This window comes from Rhinoderma darwinii, chromosome 9 (assembly GCF_050947455.1).
Source record: "Rhinoderma darwinii isolate aRhiDar2 chromosome 9, aRhiDar2.hap1, whole genome shotgun sequence".
Taxonomy (NCBI): Eukaryota; Metazoa; Chordata; class Amphibia; order Anura; family Rhinodermatidae; genus Rhinoderma; species Rhinoderma darwinii.
This window is the reverse complement of record NC_134695.1, coordinates 60,501,864-60,524,433: the sequence shown is the minus strand read 5'-3', so window position 1 is coordinate 60,524,433 and position 22,570 is coordinate 60,501,864. Positions and strand designations below refer to the sequence as shown.

At 43.7% G+C, this 22,570-nt stretch overlaps 1 protein-coding gene across 32 annotated transcripts in view; it reads left to right on the top strand.

Moving 5' to 3' along the window:
- Positions 1-19,076, top strand: part of MADD (MAP kinase activating death domain) — a 97,473-nt gene extending 78,397 nt beyond the window's left edge. For 21 of the 32 annotated variants that reach the window (XM_075837830.1, XM_075837839.1, XM_075837831.1 and 18 more), the window contains 10 exons: positions 4,434-4,554; positions 5,854-5,959; positions 6,473-6,583; positions 6,920-7,027; positions 7,771-7,935; positions 8,471-8,543; positions 9,803-9,909; positions 11,389-11,458; positions 14,178-14,224; positions 17,948-19,076. In XM_075837830.1, coding sequence (XP_075693945.1) covers positions 4,434-4,554; positions 5,854-5,959; positions 6,473-6,583; positions 6,920-7,027; positions 7,771-7,935; positions 8,471-8,543; positions 9,803-9,909; positions 11,389-11,458; positions 14,178-14,224; positions 17,948-18,055 — 1,016 coding nt within the window. In that variant the 3' untranslated portion in view covers positions 18,056-19,076. The remainder of the gene's footprint in view (positions 1-4,433; positions 4,555-5,853; positions 5,960-6,472; positions 6,584-6,919; positions 7,028-7,770; positions 7,936-8,470; positions 8,544-9,802; positions 9,910-11,388; positions 11,459-14,177; positions 14,225-17,947) is intronic. The other 11 variants (XM_075837846.1, XM_075837844.1, XM_075837849.1 and 8 more) reach the window with 1 other exon arrangement.
- Positions 19,077-22,570: the final 3,494 nt, after the last annotated feature.

The window sequence follows — 22,570 nt, the reverse complement described above, 5'->3', positions numbered from 1 at the left end:
TCCACGGGATGTCTATTCACAATCTCTGCACTTCGTTACTGTTTCTGTGGTAGTTACAGCAGAGCAAGCGTTATCTCGCGAGATTACGCTGTAGATGACAGGTTACAACGAGATTACGCTTTGCTCTGCTGTAACTACCACAGAAACAGTGTTTCTTCAGTGTGCTATTCACATTTGTTGGAGCTAGCACACTGACTCGTTCATTTCTATGGGACATCCATGTTTTTTGCACATCCGTTGATCTGCACTGCAAATTACAGAATGTGTCCGATCTGTGTCCGTTTTTGCAGACCCGTGTCGCAATTCAAGTCTATGTGTCTGCAAAACTAATGCACAGCACACGGAAGCCATCTGTGTGCTGCCCTTCATTTGCGGATACGTTGCTAGAAAGCGCCTGGGAGGTACGATCATGTGAACTTCCTATGGGTGCGAAACGCAAAATACAAATAACGCACTGAAGCAATCCGGCGGTAATATACAGACGTACGGAATTATTTCAGAAGCAACTGTGAAGCATTACAAACCCCAATACGCCATTATGATCCCTAATTTGCGGCCTGATCAAAGGTCATGTACATGAGGACTACATTTTGCCTCGCACCCAAACCCCCCCCCCCTAAAATGACAGCCTAATTACACCGCAACAGTGACGGCCATATGATATGTATGGGATTCTAATTTTTCACGGTGTACAGGTCACTAGAGACATTGCGGGACGTTCTTAGAAAGATGAATTATTAAGTAGAAGGTCTAAGTAACTGGCTTTGCATTAGTAGTAAGCTGATCTTCTGGATGGTAAGGAAAGCAGTGAGTCTAGCTGATGCTGTAACATCCACTTTCCGTTTTCTGCTCATTGAGCGGTCTTTCCATGCTTGTCCGTAAGGCTTGAGGTATTACGTTTCTATATTAAACTACGTCAGTCGCCATATTCACAAGTAAAGAAGGCGGCAGAATATCAGTGTAACCTCATAGCAGCTCGTTTCTTGACTCCCGTTCATTTTTTTTTTCTCGCTAGAGCGAAGGTAGTGGAAAGTCTGAATCGCATCACTTCTAAAATGGGAGCGGACGTGACCTATAGACGTAAACTCTTCATAATTGAAAACCTTAGGCAAAAGACTTCAAAATGAAGATGTTTTTTTTTCTTTGAGATGATGTTAGACCCCGCTCTTTACTACTTTATAAAAGTATACCGTTATATTTAAGGGGGTTAACTTAGTCATTTTTCCCAGAAACTGCACCACTCATGCCCTTTTGGCTGTGTCTGGTACTGCAGCTCAGACCCATTCAAGTGAATAGGGCTGAACTGCAATATCCAACACAACCCATGCACAAGAGTGGTGCTGTTTCTGGAAAAACTAAAATAAGCAGACATTTTTTTATTTTTTTTTAATTCAACCCCTTGAGTGCTGGCGCTAGAATAGGTGAGACTCAATGTATCTGTTATATCGAAGCCGCGTACGTTTTCAGCCTGTTTTAAATAGGGAGAATCAAGGGATGACGTCATGCACTCGCAGACCACTTGACTCGTGTTCTACTCTGGTCTAACGTTAAACTCAATGTGAAGGTTATAGCACGTGTAGGTTTCCCCAGCTTACCGGGACCTTACCGATCTAGAAAGATAGTTGAACGTTCATGACCATTTATTTTTTGCTAAGATTGAGTGCCCTCCTGCAACTTGAGAATGCAGTAAGGTGACTGGTCGCGAAACCAGCAATTAGAAGGGCTGACGTTTATACATGATGTAACTCGGAATCGGTGCAATATAAGGAATGCACATGTAGGTGTCACTTCTATCAATATTTAAACCGTATATAGAGATGACCTATACATATAAAGACATTAGAACAGTGTGTTCTATATTGCTGAGATGATTAACCCTTTACATCATGACTATAAACGATTGGCGCGACAAGAACATAAATGGCTGCAGCTTAGGTATTATCTTGAAACACAGAATTCCAACTCAAAGCTGTAGCTGCCATATCTGGGGTGCAGCTAGTCAGCGGCCTAGAGCTTTTCTTCATGTCACCCCCCCCCCACCACCACCAATGAGGGAGTTTTGTGATAAATAGGCTTTATAATATATGTATTTTCTTCTGCTAAAGTTACACATAAGATCAGACCATTTGTCAGCGCCACAATCCAGATGCCAGTAAAGATCTGCGTCATGGAGAATTTTGGTCTCCAGTTCTGATGATTTTGTTTAGATGTGTGCATGTTGACATAGGCATGAGCAAGGCTCTATTCACACGACAGGGTCCAGGTGTTGGCCGATGAAAATGTCAGTTTTTCTCGGAACGGATGCAAAATGGCCGTTTCCATTCTGGAGCGTGTTTCCGTTTTTAACGGCAGATTGTGACCTGTTTTTAACTGCCCGTTTTAAAAACTATTTTAATTTTGAATTTTTTTGGGGTACCCAACCCACTAAAAACACCCACAGAAAGGTCACATGATTGCCCAGTCTCAATTTTCTCTTGCTTTCAGAGTATAGAGAGCTTTGTCTGGTCCCTCAGCTTCTTTGCATTGGTTTCTGGCTTTTTCTTTGCTATTTTTTACTTGCTACTATGTCCTCACAACCATTTGGCTGATTTCTCGGCGATTCGGACAGCAATCGCAGATGTTGATTCCCTTTGTAGGTAGAGCCACGCAGCCCCCTTGTAGGTAGTGCCACGCAGCAGCCTTGTAGGTAGCGCCATGCAGCCCCCCTGTAGATAGAGCCACTGTAACCGCCTCTAGGGGAGGAATCCCTCTGGATGGGGATTCCGCTCCTGGAGGGAGTCCCTGATGTCTCTGTCCATATATGGATGTCATGCCAGGGGCTCCTCCGGCAGCGGAATCATCTGCCAGAGCGTCGGCAACGCTCTGGCTGGGAATTCCGCTCCAGGAGGAGCACCTGACGTCACTGTCCATATATGGTTAGTGATGCCAGAGTTTCCTCCGGGAGCGGAACCCATGGCCAGAGCGTCGGCAACGCTCTGGCCGGGGATTCCGCTTCAAGAGGAGCCCCTGACGTCACTGACCATATATGGATAGTGAAGTCAGGGGCTCCACTTGAAGCGGAATCCCCAGCCAGAGCAATGCCGACACGTTGGCAGGGGATTCCTCTCTTAAAGGTAGCCCCTTACGTTACGGTCCATATATGGACCGAGACGTCAGGGGCTCCCTCTAGGAGCGGAATACCCGGCCTGAGGGATTCCGCTCCTATAGGGAGCTACAGAGGCGGGAACTACTGGGCAGGGGGCGGTCCCATCTAAGGAGGGGGTTGCTATTTACAAGGAGGCTGTGTGTCACTGCCGCCTTCTTTACTTGTGAATATGGCGACTGACATAGTTTAATATAGAAACGTAATACCACAAAATATCTCCTCTTCCTCACATGAACTTTGTGCTGTGAGGAGAGCGAGCGGCAGAAAACATGACCGTCACTCGGATGGCATCCAAGTGACGACCGTGTTTTACACGGCCCCATAGAGTTCTATGGGGCTTGTTCCATTTTTTGACGGCCCGAACCGTCAAGAAATCGTCCGTGTAAATAGCCCCATTTGGGGTAAATTGTTTTTACCCCAGCTGTGTGACGACCGTTAAAAAAAAAAGTTCCGTCACACGGCCAAGAAACCCTGCAGTGTAAATAGGGCCTAAGATGTATGAACCGTGCACATTTTTAGGAAGAGTTCTGCATCTCGGGTTCTGCGTGGGTGAGACTTTCAGCAACAAACATGACTCTTTAGGTCTGTATAACACGATGTTACGCTTTGATGGAAAATTGAATGAAGGCTTCTAGGAGTGTAAAGTGCCAGTTGACATTTTGCAATGTGACAGGTGTTCACAGAAAACATATGGCTAAGGGGGTATAATGTGTTTTTTGTCTTTTTTTTTATATATAATTTTTTTTTGTATAATTCAGGTGTTATTTGTATATTTCAAGTATGAAAATTGTCCCAAATTCCCTGTCAGAAAAATGGTTAATATATATGTATTCTTTAATAATTGCCGTCAAAAGTTTAAATCCTTATTGAAATAGTGTTATGATTATCATTGCATATGAGAGACCAATTCCAATATGTTATGCATGTGCTGTTTTGTTGTTTTGACTTTATATGTGACGTGTGTAGTGGCATTGATCTATGCGTGCGTGTTGGGCTATGTTCACATCTGCGTTTGGTATTCCGCGTTCCTTCTCAGTCACAGGAGCAGAATAAGGGCATAACTGGAAGCGCCTGTTCTGTTGCACCGCGGACGCTACTCATTGACTTTAATGGGTTCAGTCGGGGTGTCCGTGGTTTTACTGGAAACATTAGCGCAGCATGCGGCTATTGTTTCCGGTATTTTAGGCGGAATCTGCGACAAGGGCCCCTAACGGAGCCTCCGATGCAGATGTGAACTAGGCCTTATTAATAAATAATGGATTCAATATAAGATGTGTATATATTTTAGGTAAAGAACGTTCAACGCTCTGGGACCAAATGCAGTTTTGGGAAGATGCTTTCCTGGATGCTGTGATGCTAGAGAGAGAGGGAATGGGTATGGATCAAGGACCTCAGGAAATGATAGACAGGTGAGATGTCTCTTATAGTCTTTAAAGTGACCCTGTTGTATTAATCCGAGACATGTCAGAAATTTGCGTTTGGGTCTGGGAACCTTTTATTTCATCCTACTTTTATAAAAGACATCATATGGAAAGGTTTAAAATCGCTGATTCCACGTTTTGAGCGCTAGTCGCGCTCTTAGTCATAGCATGTTGCAATGAGACTCCGCATAAGATTTAAAGGGGAAACCACCAATCAGATTCTGCCAGAATACTACAGACTCTGCATCACTCGTGATGTGGTTCAAAAGTCAACAACTTCTTGATCCCATGTAAAATATGTATTCATTTCTCACTATTTTCAAGATCTCTGCTTGCTGTTTATTCAGTAGGCACATTTATTGTTTACTTCCTGTAGATAAAGTTCTGTCCATGGTCATGTGATGGACACAGGTACTCGGCTCGTTACATGGTCATGTGATGGACACAGGTACACGGCTCGTTACATGGTCATGTGATGGACACAGATACACGGCTCGTTACATGGTCATGTGATGGACACAGGTACTCGGCTCGTTACCTGGGCATGTGATGGACACACAGGTGCTGGGATCATTATAAGACACAGCTCTGATACACCTACTGTAACGAGCCGTACACCTGTGTCCATCACATGACCATGGACAGAATTTTATTCACTGACCGTAAACCAGGAATGTTCCTACTGTATAACAACAAGCAGAGATGTTAAAAACCAGGAGGAATAAATACAGAAAGTTTACTTATATTGTATAACTTTTAATTATACAAAAAATAACATTAATTTTCTAAAAATGGACAACCCCTTTAACCGTCTTTGTGGGGCTGATATATTTTCATAATTTGCATTTTACTGCTCCACACCTATAACCCCTGACAGTCATTCCAGCCATGTATTGTTGGGTTTATTAGTCAAAAAAAGGCACGGGGGCAACTTGCATCCTAAATTAAGTGCTGTTCGTGCCGGTCTGGGAACCATCACTGATTCACCGAATACGGTCCATCCGAGCAATAGCCCCTTCATCCTTGAAGGTAGTGTTGATATCGCTGCCATAAGAATTAATACGACTATAATACATATTTACATTCATGTCTATATCGGCACTGTTAATATTACCTGGCGGATAAAGATGTAGGGGCCTCAGCGTGCTTTGCCCCAGTTCTTGGATTCCCACCAGTGCCATCTTCTGAGATGTCTTTATACTGCCTGTCTAAAGTCACCGATAAATGGATCGTCCCTTTAATTATGGTTTCCTGTACCAGCTGATGGGTTCATTTATTTATATTTAGGTATTTCTCTTTGGGAGATCATGACCGGAAGCGCTTGGAAGAGGATGAGGACCGTTTGTTGTCGACTCTTCTGCACAATATGGTGGCTTACATGGTGATGATAAAGGTACGTTTATGTGTTACTTTGAGTGAGGTCAGGCTTGTTTTGGATCCAATGCACAACATTACATCAGGCTTTTAAATTCTAAGTAATGTTATGAGCTGATACAATGGTTTTGTAAGGTCATGGATGTAATGCATGGCCTGATTCATCAACCATATTCAACTACTCGGCCATAGTCTGGCTGTGTAGGTGAACATATTGATCTAATAACCAGAAGCACGTCATATCGTGCATGGGGATTTTTCAGTTTCATAACTGATTCTTACCGGCATGTCGTAGGAAAGGGAAGGATGGGGCTCTCTATTTGCTGGCGGCACCAACTTAGCATGGTTGATGGGGGTCGGATATTGTATCTAAAACTGGCTATTCAAAAGAATGCGGTTGAGCTGCAATACGAAACACAACTCGGACAAGAGTGGCGCTCTTTCTGGTTAGAAAATTAGACACTTTTGTGCTAATCTTAAACAACCCTTTTAATCCTCTAAGGAACTGATGCATCTCCCCTGTTGTTCCCAGATAAATAAGACAGATCTGCGGAGGAAGGTTCGCCGACTCATGGGAAAGTGTCACATTGGTTTAGCACACAGTCAACAGATCAACGAGCTGCTGGACAGAGTGACTGACTTGGTGAGATTTGGAAACCGAACCTTAATGCATTTGTGTCAAACGGAATATTAGAAAACCTCAAACTAGTTCAGTGCCAAAATATTGGGCAGAAGAAATCGATGCCAAATTTGTTGGTATCCAGTATGGAAGGTTAAGCCTGGCATCTAATAATTCAATGCTGTGCTGTTAATTCACTCCTGCATTTGGGTGAACGCCAGATTTGATGCGATTCCTGAATTTTCCATTTGATATGCAGGTGTCCTATGTGTAATTTTATATTGGTTTGAAGCTTTGTTTCAATAGGCGTTGTAAACGTTTATAGTGGATGTAAACTGACTTTATTTCCTTGAAACCTAGAATGGCCGTGACCTCAGCGTTCGACCTAGTGGAAGCCGTCACATCAAGAAGCAGACGTTTGTAGTTCATGCTGGAACGGACACTAGCGGAGACCTATTCTTTATGGAGGTAAGAGTCCTGCAGGGATCATAGCTCACAAAGGCGTAACATGAAGCTCCTGGGCCCCAATGCTAAATCTATAACAGGGCCCCCACCTACTATATATCATTTTTCATACTGGTGTCTTCTTATCCGGTTGAGGGTCTTTTGGGCCCTTCAGGCTCCAGGGCCCGGGTACGACTGCTACCTCTGCACCCCCTAAAGCTACGCCTCTGATAGCTCATATACTGGTCATGTTCCCGTTCTGTAGCTCTCCGTTGCTATAAACTTTTTAATCTTCTGTTAATTCTTCTCCGTTATGTTTGAGATTAGAAATATATGGTTGTTTTCTTCTAGAATCCTCGACACTTGACCATGGACTGTGTTTGATATTGCACCTTGGCCACATTGAAGTGAATGAGGTTGAGCTGCAATATTGGACGCATCCCCTGGCAAGAGTGGTGCACATCATCTACCCCTGCCGACCCACAAGACCCGACCGGGAAATTTTTTCTTTTTAAGACACATCCTCGTGTAGTAGCGGGATCTCCCAACCACTCAGACCAAAATTCTGCGGGCATTTATGGTTCATACACAAGATTTTGTAGTAATGTCGCCGCAGATAGTTGTTTTTTTTTTTTTAAGGTTATATCAAGCTTGTATTCTGTGCAACATTAGCACCAATATTGTGTTCATGTGATATCTGCTATAGACCTAGGTGACAGAACTGCAATGTGGACTGTACTTAATGTCAACCATCTCTCTCCGTCTAGGTCTGCGATGACTGCATAGTTTTACGCAGCAATATTGGGGCTGTATACGAGCGCTGGTGGTATGAAAAGCTTATTAATATGACATATTGTCCAAAGACCAAAGTTCTTTGCTTGTGGAGAAGAAATGGACAGGAGACACAACTCAATAAGTTCTTCACTAAAAAGGTGAGTTGTGGAGCAGAATAGAGATTTGGAGGAAACCAAGTGGACTGTGACACATATATATATATGTGTGTGTGTATATGTCACATCTACAGGGGATATAACCTCCTCTTAGACACTGGTGGTATACCACTAGGGTATACCGCCAGTATTCGATCAACTGTGACCCCAATTTCCCTGACAATTGCTAGAAAAAACTAGCAGTGGCGCTAGGAAAGTGCTGTTCTGCTTTATCTCCTGTTGGCTCGGCTCTGCTTTTTCTGGGCAGCCACATGGACGGCCACTGACTATAATGTGCTCACAGGAGACTAAGTGGTACAAGGTTTTTCTAGCCCTGCTGAAATTTTCTTCTAGCAAAGAAACCGTGACCCAGCGGTTGAACCCCACTGATCGGGCATTGGTGGCATAGCCTTACGCTATGCCACTTACGTCTGATGAGACGATACCTTTATATCAAACAGGAATCTTTTAGAAAGTTGGTGTTTCTATAACCGAATAACTTAATTGTGGTTTTTTTTGTACTGTATTTTACTCCTAGTGTCGGGAGCTGTACTACTGTGTAAAGGAAAGCATGGAGAGAGCGGCAGCCCGGCAGCAGAGCATCAAACCAGGTGATTGCTGGAGGTTTTGTCACTATACATGCAGAATTTACAGTTAACATACCTGGCGTTCTTATTTTCCATGTGGCTGCTGCAGTTAGTCCCATTCCCTCTTCATATATGTAAATTGGCCTCTAGTTTCTCAGACTACTCTTTGTACAATGTGCTTCAGCAGGATGAGACCCGCCGCACTACTTTCGGATGGGCCATCGCTGATCATCAGCGCTGTGAGAGCAAGGAAGCGTGTCTCCGACTACTGCAGCACACTGTGCAAAGAGTAGTCTGAGAAACCAGTGGCCAATTTACATACATAAAGAGGGGAATGGGACGATCCGCAACCGCAGCATGGAAAAGGAGGACACCAGATATGTTAACTGTAAATTCTGCATGTATGGTGACATCTCTTACTGTGAACCCTAGGGCTACTTTTAGGGTGGTCCCTTTCAGAGCAGCCTCTGCCCATTTTTGGACTATCATGTTTATCTAACATGTTTGGTAACCTTATAGGACGACCCAATTTCAGGGCATATGGACATCGAGGCCTCCCTCTGAGTCCCAGAGATCTGCTAACAAGCCTCGGCTCTTGTTCTGGCGGACTCAGGCCGTCTAAGTATTATATGTCTGGCTGCATCTTCCTGCTGCAGAATAGGCTGTTTGCCAGGGGGTCTTGGAGCTGGTAGCTACCATATCGGTATGTTCATAAGTTGCACATGGCAAATCCGACACATTATTTTTGATTTGCCGTCTTTGCACAAACATTAGCCCCATTCAATGGAGCTAATCCACCAGCTTTTCCATGTTGAATTTCTCTGAAGCGCAGAAAAAAAATAATCTTTGTCGATTTTCTTCCGCTTCATGTTAATGGGGTTACAAAAACCCCTTTCACATGCATCCTCATCAATTGCGAAATGCGTGAACAGGGCCTTAGATGGGTTGTCTGATGGGACCGCATCTTTATTAGAAGGATTCAATCTCAAACATTAGAGAGAGACTCCGACAGGTAAACTAAAATGTCTCCTGACGGCACCCGTGTCCACTTTTGAATGCCCAAATGATGTAATATTACCATAGCGAGGCAAAATCATTATGCTTGCCCATGCTAATTGCTTCATCCATTTTAGTTGCGTATAGAAGAACGCATCCTCAAGTAAAAAACACCAGGGGGTCAGTTTCAGCTTAAAGTATACCGCCTGGCAAACATAGAGAGTATTGATCAGGATGTCCATGGCCCACTCTTACCTTTTTTTTAATTTTTATTCCTTGTCTAACAGGCCCAGAGCTTGGTGGCGAGTTCCCAGTTCAAGACATGAAAACTGGGGAAGGGGGTCTTCTACAAGTGACCCTGGAAGGCATTAACCTGAAATTCATGCACAGTCAGGTATGAGGGGAGTGTGAATGTGGACGGCAGTATGAGTCAGGGCATAGTGTGACTGTACGTAGGAGAGGTTACCGTATATGTAAGTAAGGGTTAGTCATGAGAGCGTGGTCCCACATAGTTCATACATGAGTGATGTTCTGTTTGTTTTACGGCTCATATGTTGTGTTGTTTTCTCACAAGTCTGTGTGTGTGTTTGCCGTGTGTCTTATCGGGGCAAGAGTGTGCAATATTGTAGTGTCTGGTATGCAGTGTGCCGGGTACCCCCATATCCTGAGCCCCTTTTCTGCCTCTCAATCTGTGTTTCCTCTGCTTGCTGTAGCTGTGTGACACATGTGCTGTCTTTCGCTGTCTTTGCTCCATGCTGCCCTCTGCCTGCTGGGATTGAGGGTCTGATGCGGTCTTTTTGTAACCCCCTCCTTGGCTCGGGCTGACCTCTCCCAGCGCTGAACCTCCATACACAGCTCATCCTCAGGTCACCCAGGGGGCAACAAAAATTAATTCAGGTCACCTTGGTTGGGCCGCAAGTCATCACAAGGTCACCCAGGGTTCAGCAGGTCATTCAGGGATCATTCAATTTTTTTTCCATCTCATATCCGGATACCCAGAGGACAGACGAGAATTAAAGGAAGACGTTCAGCATTGAAACATATAATATTTTACTTGGTCCAGTGATCCAAATGTCCACTCATAAGTGAGCAGTTTTCCATATGACAGCCATACACTCGGGGTGTAGGTCACAACAGTATCGGGTGTTATTTTCCCCCTTCATTTAAGTTTCAGCAGGGCCTGCGCTCCGTGCTGGGTGAGGAGCAGGGACGGATTTGATAACGGGGCTGCTTTTTTTTCTCCTGGCCTCCCCGTGTTGATGTCTTGGTCTGGGCTGTGTGTTGCTGGGGGTTATACGAAGTGAGGGGAGGTTTGGTCTCGCTGTGTCACTAACAGTCTCATTTCTCTCCCACGCTCACTCCTCCTGCAAGGAGCGGAAGGTACTCACTCTGCCGCCATCTTTGCTTCTCGCTGCTCCCCCCCCCCCTCCCGTTAGTTTTGAGCTGTCTGTGCTACCCTCCCGTCTTACCTCCAACACTTTTTCCCTCCCCCCCGGCTTTAGTTATGGTTTACCTCCTGATTATTTGCTGTGTTTTTAGGGTATGTCTCCCTATTATTCCAAAGCTGTTTTTTTTCCCCTTCACACATTAATTCTGTTACAGAAATATTGTGACCACCAGTGAAAATCCAGGATATCAAAAATTAACCAGTGCCTTCTGTCTCTCTCCCTTTCCCTCTAAATCTTTCTCCCAACCCTCTCCCTGTCTATTCTCTTCCATCCTATCCTACGTGCTCCTCGCTTCCTCCTCCATTTCCATGTCTTGTCCTCGTTTCCTGCCCCCCCTTTCCTTTCTTTATCCCCCCCCCCCCGTGCATTTCCCCTTTATGTTCCCCTTCCTCCCCATCTCTATCCCTGTCCCTTCTCTCCTCCAGGTTTTTATACAGCTGAATCACATTAAAAAGTGTAACACTGTACGGGGCGTCTTTGTCTTGGAGGAATTTGGTAATTACCATCCTTGTGCCGCTGGGTCTGTATTGCTGTGGCAGTAACTCAGAGTGTAGGATCCCCCATATTTATCTCTGGAGGGGAGGTTTGGGGGGATTCCAAGAATATTGTAATATATGTCCTGGGGTCTCTGAGTTACTGCTGTATAATCTGTGAATCTTCTGCCTGTGGCAGCCATGAAAACCTTCCTCCTCCAATCAGGTAATGTTCGACCTTGTTAACTATAGAAGTTCATGATAGATGCCAATTTCTAGATCTACTACTTCCACGTTATCTTGGATCCCACTTATAGTATAGAAAGGTTGTCCTTTTAATTTTGCAGTCTGATACAGGTATGATTTTATAAAAAAATTAAATTTATTCGATAGGTCTGATTTATTGAAAGCCATTCAGATTGCACCAGGAATCCGCAACCTTCGGCACTCCAGCTGTTGTGAAACTACAACTCCTATCGTGCCCGGACAGCCAAAGGCTTGATTATTCCAGGGCATGCTGGGAATAGTAGTTTCACAACAGCTGAAGTGCGGAATTTTTCTGACCCCTTCATTACACCCTCTGTAGGCATAGAATAAAGATTTCTCCATAATCCGTCCTATGTTTAATCTGATAATACCATACATCAGAACAGTGATGCTGGTGGAAAATATTGCAATTGTGCTAAAAATATTCGCAATATTTTCACAAGCTTTTGGTTTCTCACTATAGGAAAGACAATTATCTGACCTCTCAATTGTCATCGTAATTCTCTTCATGCCTATGGGAACCTTAAAGCGACCCTCCGGTCTCAGGATGAAATTATAAATGTGATGGGGTATATGGAGTAATATTACCAGGGGCCCTCCAGTTGCCCCCCTCTGCCGTTAATCTAGCGTTTTAGGGTCCCGTCTGTGTTGTTTCAAAATTGCCACGGTCTAAGAACTGCTCAGTTTTGGCCAATCCGAGAACAGTGGGAGTGTCTCAGATTCATAGTCTAGCCTTTTTGACACCGCACAGAGGGGGTCCTTAGACAGCAGATCCACGCAGAGGGGCACAACTGGAGGGCACCTGGTAATATTACTCCATATACACCATCATTTTTAAAATGTTGTCCCGGGACCGGAGGGGTGCTTTAAAGGATTTGTCTGGTTTAGAGATACCCTCTTAGTGCATTCGGAGTTAATGGCGGTCTCGCCAGAGACCATCCATTTTCATATGGCAGCTGAGTTTGCCGGGTGAAGCCTTGGCCAGCCAGACATTAATGTAGTATTACTTAGCAGCTCATCTGAAGGGTCGCTATCAGTCCATGTAATATATGGGTATATATTCTGGAGTCCGCCAGAATGGGACCTGCTGTTAGAGCGGGATCATAGAGGGGGATCCCGATGACGTCCATTTGCCTTAATAGTCTTCATGAGCGAAGCTCTTTATATAGTTCAGCCCCCTGATCGATCAATGCCATGGACAACGAGATTACTTGGCTTATATAGGAGATCTATGAACCAACTTTATGTGTATGAACATCACAATGTCCATAATTGTTTTATTTTGCTTTGTCTACCCAGCAACCCCCGTGTCCTCCTACCTATCCATATAACCTCTTTTTTCAATTATTTTTTGGGTGATGTGTGGACAACCTTCTTCTGTGATATGTCACTGTTTGGTGCTGGGAATTAACATAAAAAAAAAAAAAAAAAAAGCTATTCTAACCATTATAATTTAACACTTCGGATACGTGTTACCTTGATGCTTGTGCGCATGTATGACCCCATCTAATCAAACAGATGTCGGCCACATTGTATATTGCAAACCATAAACTGATCGGGGGCCTTTCAGAAAGTCTATAGTGAAGCTCCTTCTTTTTTTTTTTTTTTTTTTTTTTTTTATATAAATAAAATATCTTTTCCTTTCTTGAGTTACAGACTCTCTGCAATAAAATTATAACATTTTTTTTTTTGCTTTTGTCCCCATGACAACACATCCTGTCCCTGTGCTCTGGCACCTGAGGTCTTCATTGTAACCAGTCAAATATATTCTTTCATTTTTTTTTTTGATCTGTGCTCTAAAGATGAAAGCTGCATTCTGATTGGTTGCCATGAGGCTGTGTCCCTTTGCTAACACTCAGCCGACAGAACATAGAGCAAGTAGTGTTGTCATGTGGATTCTGACAGATCTCTTCTCACAGGAGGTCTCTAACTTTAACCTCCACAAAAAGAAAGTCACACTAAAGGGGCTTTAATATGGATTTTTTGGAACTCCCCTTTTCTTTGTGATGTTTAAAGATTCTTTTTGGAACCTTTTAAATATAAGACTTTCTTGCCACACATTTTTTTTTTTTCTAACCAAGGTTAAAATTTATAACTTTTGTGTTGCTAACACAGACTAATTCAGCAATGTGCATCAAATATCATAACCATATTAACAGTAGTTATAGAGATTAACTAACTTACTGACATCTTGGCATTGGTATGACTTCGCTGGCTCGCTTCCTTAATCCGAGTGATCGTGACACTTGACTCTACTGACCTTGCTTCCCTGGGTGTCATTGTGCTACTTAATTCTCTGTTGTCATTGTGACCCTGTGGTCTAAAATCCCTGGTGTTTGTCGTGTCTGTGACCATTTAACATGTCCCCTGGGTGTCCTCAATAGCTTCTGGCTGGGTGACCTATCTCCCACTGGTTTCATGTTTTCTCTCTGTGTTTTTGAACTCTCTGTTTTGTCTCTTGGATCCGATTTTAGTTCCTGAAACTAAAGAAGTGGTGAGCCACCGATACAAGACACCTATGGTAAGTGGACGCCATGCTGATCTCTTAAAGGCTCGTATGAAATGTCAACTTCTACGGTGGAATAATATTGCGTTAACCGCAATCTAAAAACAGAGCCGCACATCTGTAAAAATGTTGGTTTACCTGCGGTTGCCCTATCATCTCATCATCAAGGGGACATTGACATTAGTATGGTAAAAAAACGGTACCAGCATTTTTTTTTTTTTTAAGGACCTACCACTCAAGTGCAACCTGATTGAGTCAGTCTACCCACAGTGCGGTGATGCTTTTGTAGGCATCATTGCTTTCTTCATCCGGTTCCTATGCACCTACAGCAGCTTAAAGGCATATTCACAAATAGGTGATAATTGTCTGATCGCTGGGCGCCCCATCACTGGAACCCCCACCGAAAGCAAGAATGGGAGTCCCAAACTCCCTGTTCCCCTCTGCTCGACCACAGTGAGGAGGAAATTCAATGACTGGAGCACCAGTCGAGCATGCGTGCCACCGCTCCATTTAAAGCCTATGGGAACTACGGAACAGCCAAGTACAGTGCTCAGCTGTTTTTGTCAGTCCCGTAGACATAGAATGAAGCGGTGGGCGCATTCTCAAAAGGACTTTTTATTGAGGTCCCTTTTCATGAACAGGGTTTTCGGGACCCCTGTTCCCCCTCGATCAGACATTGATCACCTATCCTGTAGATAGTTGATACTTGTTGTTTCTGGTACAACCCCTTTAACCTCATCTGCAGCTCATGCATTCTGGAGGGTAGTGCAACTGGTAGCTGTAGCTCTGAGCAAAATCCAGTAGTTGGCAAAGGGGACAATAATCTTTATGGTGGCCTCGTATTTCAGTCAGCTAAAAAGCCGTTTACACCCGGTAACTGTCCTGCTGATAGACGAATGAAATCCATCATTTTCATGAACCTATAATGTGTTGACAGGTCTGGTTTTAGGTTCCAAGCATCCCCTGTGAACCTTGTTGACCTCAAGTGTCCATATGGCGACATCATTAAACTCTTCTCTGAATCAGACAGTTCGGTGATGTCAGTAATTATAGCATGGGATGAGCTAAACCCATAAATGTATTAATGGCACCAGCGTTTAGGAATAGGATGCAACTGGTAACCCCAGGCAGAAGTAAGACAAGCGAAATATAATTTAAAAAAAAACACAAACATTAATTATAATCGCGATTTAGAAAACATTTTTTCTAAATTTTACATGGTTATAACAATTTTAGAACAAATCTTGTCAGTTATCCATAGGAACGTTAATGCAAGTCCTTAAAGGGTAGGTAATAAATTTCATTTGATTGCCAAGACCCTCATCGCTGGGGCCCACATCTATCGCTAGTACCGGGGATCCTCGTTTCTTCTCGCCAGCACGACCGCTGCGAGAAGGAAAATGTATGTAACTGTGGTCAAACTTGCATGCTGCCAATCCATATAACTATGGGAGTTATGGTAACAGCCGAGTAATGGCGTACCACTGCTCCATACAAACTCCTCATCACAGTCGTGCTGGTGAGGAGAAACAGGGGGCCCCCATACTTGTGATTGGTGAGGGTCCCCGTAGAGGGGTCCCCAGTGATCTAACATTTATCACTTTTGTGGATAGGTGTTGTGTTTGTTATTGGAAAACCCCCTTTTTAAGTCGTTCTCTTCTGTCAAGTTAAAAATCTTGTTTAGTCCTAAAACCCGGGTAAATATATAATTTATCTTTATATTAGTTGGAACACCGTTTTCCTGAAACAGAGCTTTAAAACAAACCACTGCGGAACATAGAGTTAAATGATAAAAATCTGGCTATTTGCAGCCACCACTAGAGGGAGCTAACTGCATACTGTAATTGAGTTCAATGTATAAGTAAGTATGCTGTAATCTCCCTAGCTCCCTCTAGTGGTGGCTGCAGGCAGCCAGGATTTTCAGAATGAAGATCGGACTGCTATAAAGACATACTGTAAGACATTAATCGGCACAAAATTTTGGACCTATGTAGAGAAAAATGAATGGTTTTCAAGGCGGGACATTCACTTCAAAACAATCGAATATAATGTGCTTCAAGATAAGCAATTAATTGGCAATTTCAGTAGTGCAGTCTACTAAATAGATTTTTATAAAAAGATCCTGTGTATAGCTAATACTTTAGAGTGAGTATCTAAAACCAACCTCTTATATCACCCACCTATTCCATAAATTGTAATCGCACACATCACATTGTCCCCAATCTAGCTCACAGTCTAATTTGCCTATCTTAGAATAACTGGCTTCCTATGACATTGGCCCATCAGTTTTGGGGTATGGGAGGAAACCTCAAAACATGAAGAGTGTCTGTCTCCATTCTCCTGCTACTGCAATCATCTAATGATATTTAATGTTTAGCCGTCACATCACGTGCAGAGCCAGCAGCTAAATTCTGTTTCGGGGCTCTATCACAGCATAATACTTGGTTTTGCTTCTATTTGCGGCATGTGATCGCAGGGTGATTACACTATACAGAGTCTGTGTTTGAAGACGTGATATTTAGTAGCTTGGACTGTGGGGCTATTCTTATACCATCCCTGTTTTCAAGGATCTAGGACGGTACAGTCTTCTCGCGGAGATCCAGCTGGTAGGGATTCTTAAGGGCAATGCTCCCTGGGAAAAAAGTATGCAAAATATCTCTTCTCCAGAATGAAGAAAACTGTCTCTGTAGTGCCACCTATAGGTGACTACCCTGTAAGTCAATGTCTGACCCTTTTATAGAACCTTGGAGTGTGGTTAATATGAGAGATATTTTACATACTTTTTTTTTTTTTTTCTCCCCCGGGAGCATTGCCCTTAAGACTCCCTACCAGCTAAATCTCTGCAAGGAAAATCTGTACCTTCCAAGAGCTGCATCAAAGGCATCTCAATCCGCCAACAAGAACCCTACTGTGTACTGATAAGCAACCACGCCGAAACAGTCCTGTCTACAGATGGGTGTCTCTGGTTTGGCTCTATAAAGGGTCGGACATTGACTTACTTGGTAGTTACCAATAGGTGGCACTAGAGAGACAGTTTTCTGCATTAAAGGAGAACTACCAGAGGAAATTGATGATAGAAACTTTAGAGAAGCGATATCCAATCCCTATCGGTCGCAGAACTATCCCAGCTGCTGGCTGTCAGGCAATACTGGGTGTTGTAGTTCTGCAACAGCTGGAAAGCCACAGGTTGCAGACCACTAGAGGACACAAAAAATGTTCATGTCGCATATTCCTAATTATAAAGCCTGCGGTTGCCTTGCTGCTCACTGGCATATGACCACGTTTACTGTTAGGATTTCTGGGAACGTTCTGTGGATCCAGATCACCATCCAAATCAATATTAACATTCAAACTGATTCGGATAGCTGCGGATATCTATGTGTATATGTGGGAGGACAATTTTTTTTTTGTTAGTGTTGATAGATGAGGCCCTATGACGACACTGACAGAAATCAACAGGAAGTGTTGTCTTGAGCACTTTGCAGTAGTGCAGCTACAGGATTTGGGCCTGAAACTTCAAGCACAGATAAATTGGCATAGAAGTAAGAAATCGATAGTGTTTACACATTTTACATCTATACCATAGGGCTGTTACGGCAGGTAGTTCTCCTTTAAGATGCAATTATTAATCCATAGATAAACTTAGTACTTTGATGTTCTACCCAAACTAAGGTTATTAACCACTTCAGTCCCTGAGGCCACTTGTTACTTGACCACGTTTTTTTTGTCTTTTTACAGGCTCATGAGATCTGCTATTCCGTCTTGTGTCTCTTCTCCTACGTGGCTGCCATCAGAGGGAAGGAAGCGGAGATGAAGAGCAGACCCCCTCGGCCAGTGTCCAGTTGACCTCCCCTGAAAAACTTCTCCTGACCACACACTCCTCCCATGTCCGCTATGCCCCTTTCCCTAGTCACTGGCATCGCTGACAGCTGTTAGGTGGGCGTTCGTTCTGCTGTAACATTCCTTCTCCTGTATCTGGGTCCTGCACAAATACCCTTGTAGTAAATCCACTAAGTGTTGTGACCGCATTATACATACAGCTCCCCCCGCTTTCGTGTTGTGTGCTTTGCGTGTTACTGGCGACCTGTGCTATGAGTATGACACAACTCTTCCAGGACGATACAAACTTTGTGTCCCTCCGCGTTCCTGCTGTTCGCTGGTGTTTTTGTCGCTGACTTGTGGTATAGGTTTGGCTCCAGGCTGCTTCAATTTTAGGGCCACGGAAACATTCAGTCGTTCCCATACTTAAACCTTGGGTCTGATTTTGGAGCAAAACGACCTTTAGATGCACAGATAGAGAGCGCAGAAAGGCTGCACCATGGTCTTCTAGCATCTAATGGGTTGACCTATTTTGTGGATATTGAAACTACTGTGGAGTCGTAAGGTACAGAGTGTAAATATTCTAAATGTGAACGCAACGCTCTCCCCTCCCCGGCACTGCCCATTACTGCATGGAGAGCACGATGTAAATATCCAGGTCTTTCTTATTTATAGAAATCTGTACAGATCCTGAATGTGCAATAAACTGGCATTCTGATGCTGGCTGGGCATTGATTTACTTTGTGCAGTCTTGTCTTATTATATGGCAATTTGTTTTTGTTCTGTTTGTTGCCTCTAGGGGGCAGCACGTAATAATATCTGAAGCTGGTTTGGAAAGACCACACAACCTATTAGAGCTGTATGCTGCCACTCGTGTTGATATATTTATTGTAAGTTCTGATGTATTTATTGCTTCCATGTAAGAAATGCCGGGTGGATCCCTGTGCGGTATATTATATAAAATGATGTTCTAACAAAGTTATGTTTATTTTTTTTCCTCCCTTGGAAATGTTATTATTTGGCGCATTCATTAAAGGATTTTGCAAAATATGGTATTGAACGTGCAGTTGGTAAGTTTACTTCTTCTCTACACAGTTTTCAGATGTTTTATACACCAGTATCACTCAATAATGCAATTCTAACGATATCAAAGCATCATAATGCTGCATGGGGCGCAAGCTATGTTTAATGTTCCACCAGTGTCACCATCCCTTTAAAACTTGCTGGACCATGGTCTAGGGTAACTAAACGTTCATGACACTTCTGACATGTCATAGTGAGATGTCAGAAGTTTTGATTGGTGGGAGTCCGAGCACTGAGACCCCCACCAATTGCTAGAACGAAGCAGCAGAAGTGCGCGTGTGAGCGCTCGGCAGCTTCGTTTCTGTTCGTCTTGTCCGGAAAGCCGCTGTAGCGGAGTACGGGCTCGTAGACTTTTCTTTTTTTTTTTAGTCCATACTCTGCTACATTGATTTCCGGAAAAAGACAGGGAAACTAAGCGGCTGAGCGCTCACTCGAGCACTTCTGCCGCTTCGTTTTAGCGATTGGTGGGGGTCTCCGTGGTTGGACCCCCACTGATCATAACTTCTGACATGTCAGAAGTGTGTTGAACATTTAGTTAAACCCTTTAAGGATATGATGGGAAAGATCTTGTTCACACCTGCGTTGGGTATTCCCTTGTTCTTCTCAGTCAGAGGAGCAGAACTAGGGAATAACCAGAAGTGCTGGATCTGTTCCACCACTGACACCACCGGTGGCCGACGGAACCCATTGACTTTAATGGGTTCTGTCGGCTTTCCGTTAGGGTGTTCGTGGTTTTACTGGAATAAAGAGCGCAGCAGGCTGTTCTATTGTTTCCGGTATTTTAGGCGGAATTTGTGACGGACTCTCCTAGCAGATGTGAACGAGGCCCAATTGTTACACCTTTGACAATCCCTTCTGAAAAGTAAGCCGCCCCAGCAACTAACTGATCACCGCAATTTTTATATTTCTCTCTAAAATGATACCAAAAAAAAACATTTTTCCAGTGTTTTTAGAAGTTTGAATTGGAAATTTGTTCGGAATATCTGCTACTGGGGAAGCTGTGTGGCAACTAATATAGTGGCATCATAGCCCACACAAGGGTTGTCACTTTAATTTCCTAGACCCCTGAATGTGACCAGAAAATTAAGACAAAAATGAGCAATAAGCATAATTGCAAATGAAGATCTTGTATGACCTTGGATTTGCCATTTATGTGTGATCGGTGAAGGTCGACCCAAACATCTCCTTTTGTTGTTTTCCAGACACCGCGCCACTTTTGTCCGTGTGCTGCGTCTTGTACTGCAGCTCATCTCCATTCACTGGGATTAGTGGTTCCTATCAGTTGGGGCCCCACCAATCACACATTCATGGCATATACTAGCTTAAAGTGTAACTAAACTTTAAAAAAACTTTTGACGTGACCTATCATAAGTTTTGACCTGTGGGGGTCCGAGCACTGAGACCCCCACCAATCGCTTAAACAAAGCTACAGAAGCGCTCGTGTGAGCTGTTCCGCTTCGTTCCTGATCTTCTTTCCTTGGAAAGCCGAGCACACGATGTATGGACTTATAGACTCTCTGAGCCCGTACACCGCTCCGAGAAAAGGCGATCAGAAACCAGGCGGCACAGCACTCGCCCGAGCGCTTCTGCCATTTTGATTTAGCGATCAGTGGGGGTCTCAGTGCTCGGAACCCCACCGACCAAAACTTCTGACATGTTAAAAAAGTTTTTTAAAAAGTTTTTAGTCGCCCTCCAAGGTCATACAACCCTTTTTAGGGTCTATTTTTGCTTTTTTTTCTGTCTCGCTATAACAATTCTACATAAACTGTAGGTGCTGCCTTCTGCCCTGTCCTTTTATCCTGCAGTTTACTAATGGCTGTTAATGGGGCTTCTGCAGCCTCCGCCTCCCCTCATTCCTGGCTATCTCTGCTCTGCTTTCTCTCTGCCTGTCAGCAGCAGCAGGTGCGGAGACATCGAACTTCCTTATGAGGCATTGAGGACTGAATCTTCACCCCTAAACCTGTCAGCAAGTCTGACTGCTGCAAGAGCACATTCTGAACGGTGCGGACACTGCCGACCTGAGCGCCTACAGTACATGCACCTAAAATAGTGTCCTCTGCTCACTTGTGTCTCCGGTGACTGTCAGGTTATAGAATGAAATACAGACTAATATCGCCCGCGTTAATGGACTATCCACTTCCCAAAGTGTGTTATAACATTCATGCCCTTTATGCATTTACCCCTCTAAACAAGAAAGTCATCCAAGCAAATGTGCATTTTGTATGTAACACCCGGATCCGCTGCGGCTCTACAGGACCGATCTTACAGATATAACGTGATCAATGAGAAAGTGTAAAAAGCCATTTGTTGCATGACCACCTTTATGGCTACCATTGCACCAGCACACGGGTGGGTGGTCACCCAAATTTTCTAGGGTCCTGAAGGGCAAATCTACCTAACAATGCAACAGACAGACATTTTTTCTGTATACTTCTGCTAACAGACCTGCTGGGCACTACCAGAGCAGTCTCTTGCCTTGATGAATCATTAAAATGATTTTGACAATGGAAGTGTATTCAGAAATGACAAATCTCTGCAGCTCCCCTGCCTATGTGTTAGTGACCATCTGACTGGGGGGAATTGTTTATTGATGCAGGAAAAGCAATGGCAAATTTTGCTTTTCCAGACAGCCCTCCAGTAGATTTCAATCACTTTTAGGCCTTGACCAAAAAAAGGAGATGTACTTTGCTGCAGTAAAGTATACAGGAAAAGATTGTACAAGTTACAGATCTGGAAATCCTTTCCTTGCCGTACAATTAATTAACACAATTCTGTCTGTCTGCAGCCACCACTAGGGGGAGCTCATTGCCGACGGATTTATACAGATCATTGAATTTAGTAAGAAATCTATCTTTTGTTTTCCCCCTCTAGTGGTGACTGGAGGCAACCCGAATTGAATCATTGGCTAAGCGGAAGGAAAGGGATGCAGATGATTTGGAGTGCTGTATCCGAAAAAACAGGCTCTGAACTTTATAAAATTACATTCTGCCTCGTATTCTATATTCTGTATCAGGCAGGCATGAACACACACACACTATGGTCAAGGACGTGGGCATGAATACAGCTGCCATAGGGCACAGAAGCTAAGGGGGCACGCGAAGGTGCAGGAATGGAACGTCAGGAAGCAGGGGGAGCCCCCTACATACACATTTTATACAGCTAGTATTGACTCCAGTGAAAATACACTGATCAGCACAGATTGGACCCATTTAGATTAAATAAAATAAAATTGTATGTACATAACCATTGTAGAGCACTGGGCATATAACTGGGAATACCGCCACTAACCTCATGGGGGGCCGCGTCTTACTGTGCTATCAATCCTCATAAATTCTAGTTACACCTCTGGCTTAGTCTGCAAGCACATGAGGAATAAACAAAATCTAGAACACACGTAAAGGTGTAGTAGGAGTAATGGGGATTTTTTTTATTTCTGTAAGAATGTCAGCTTTAGGCCTT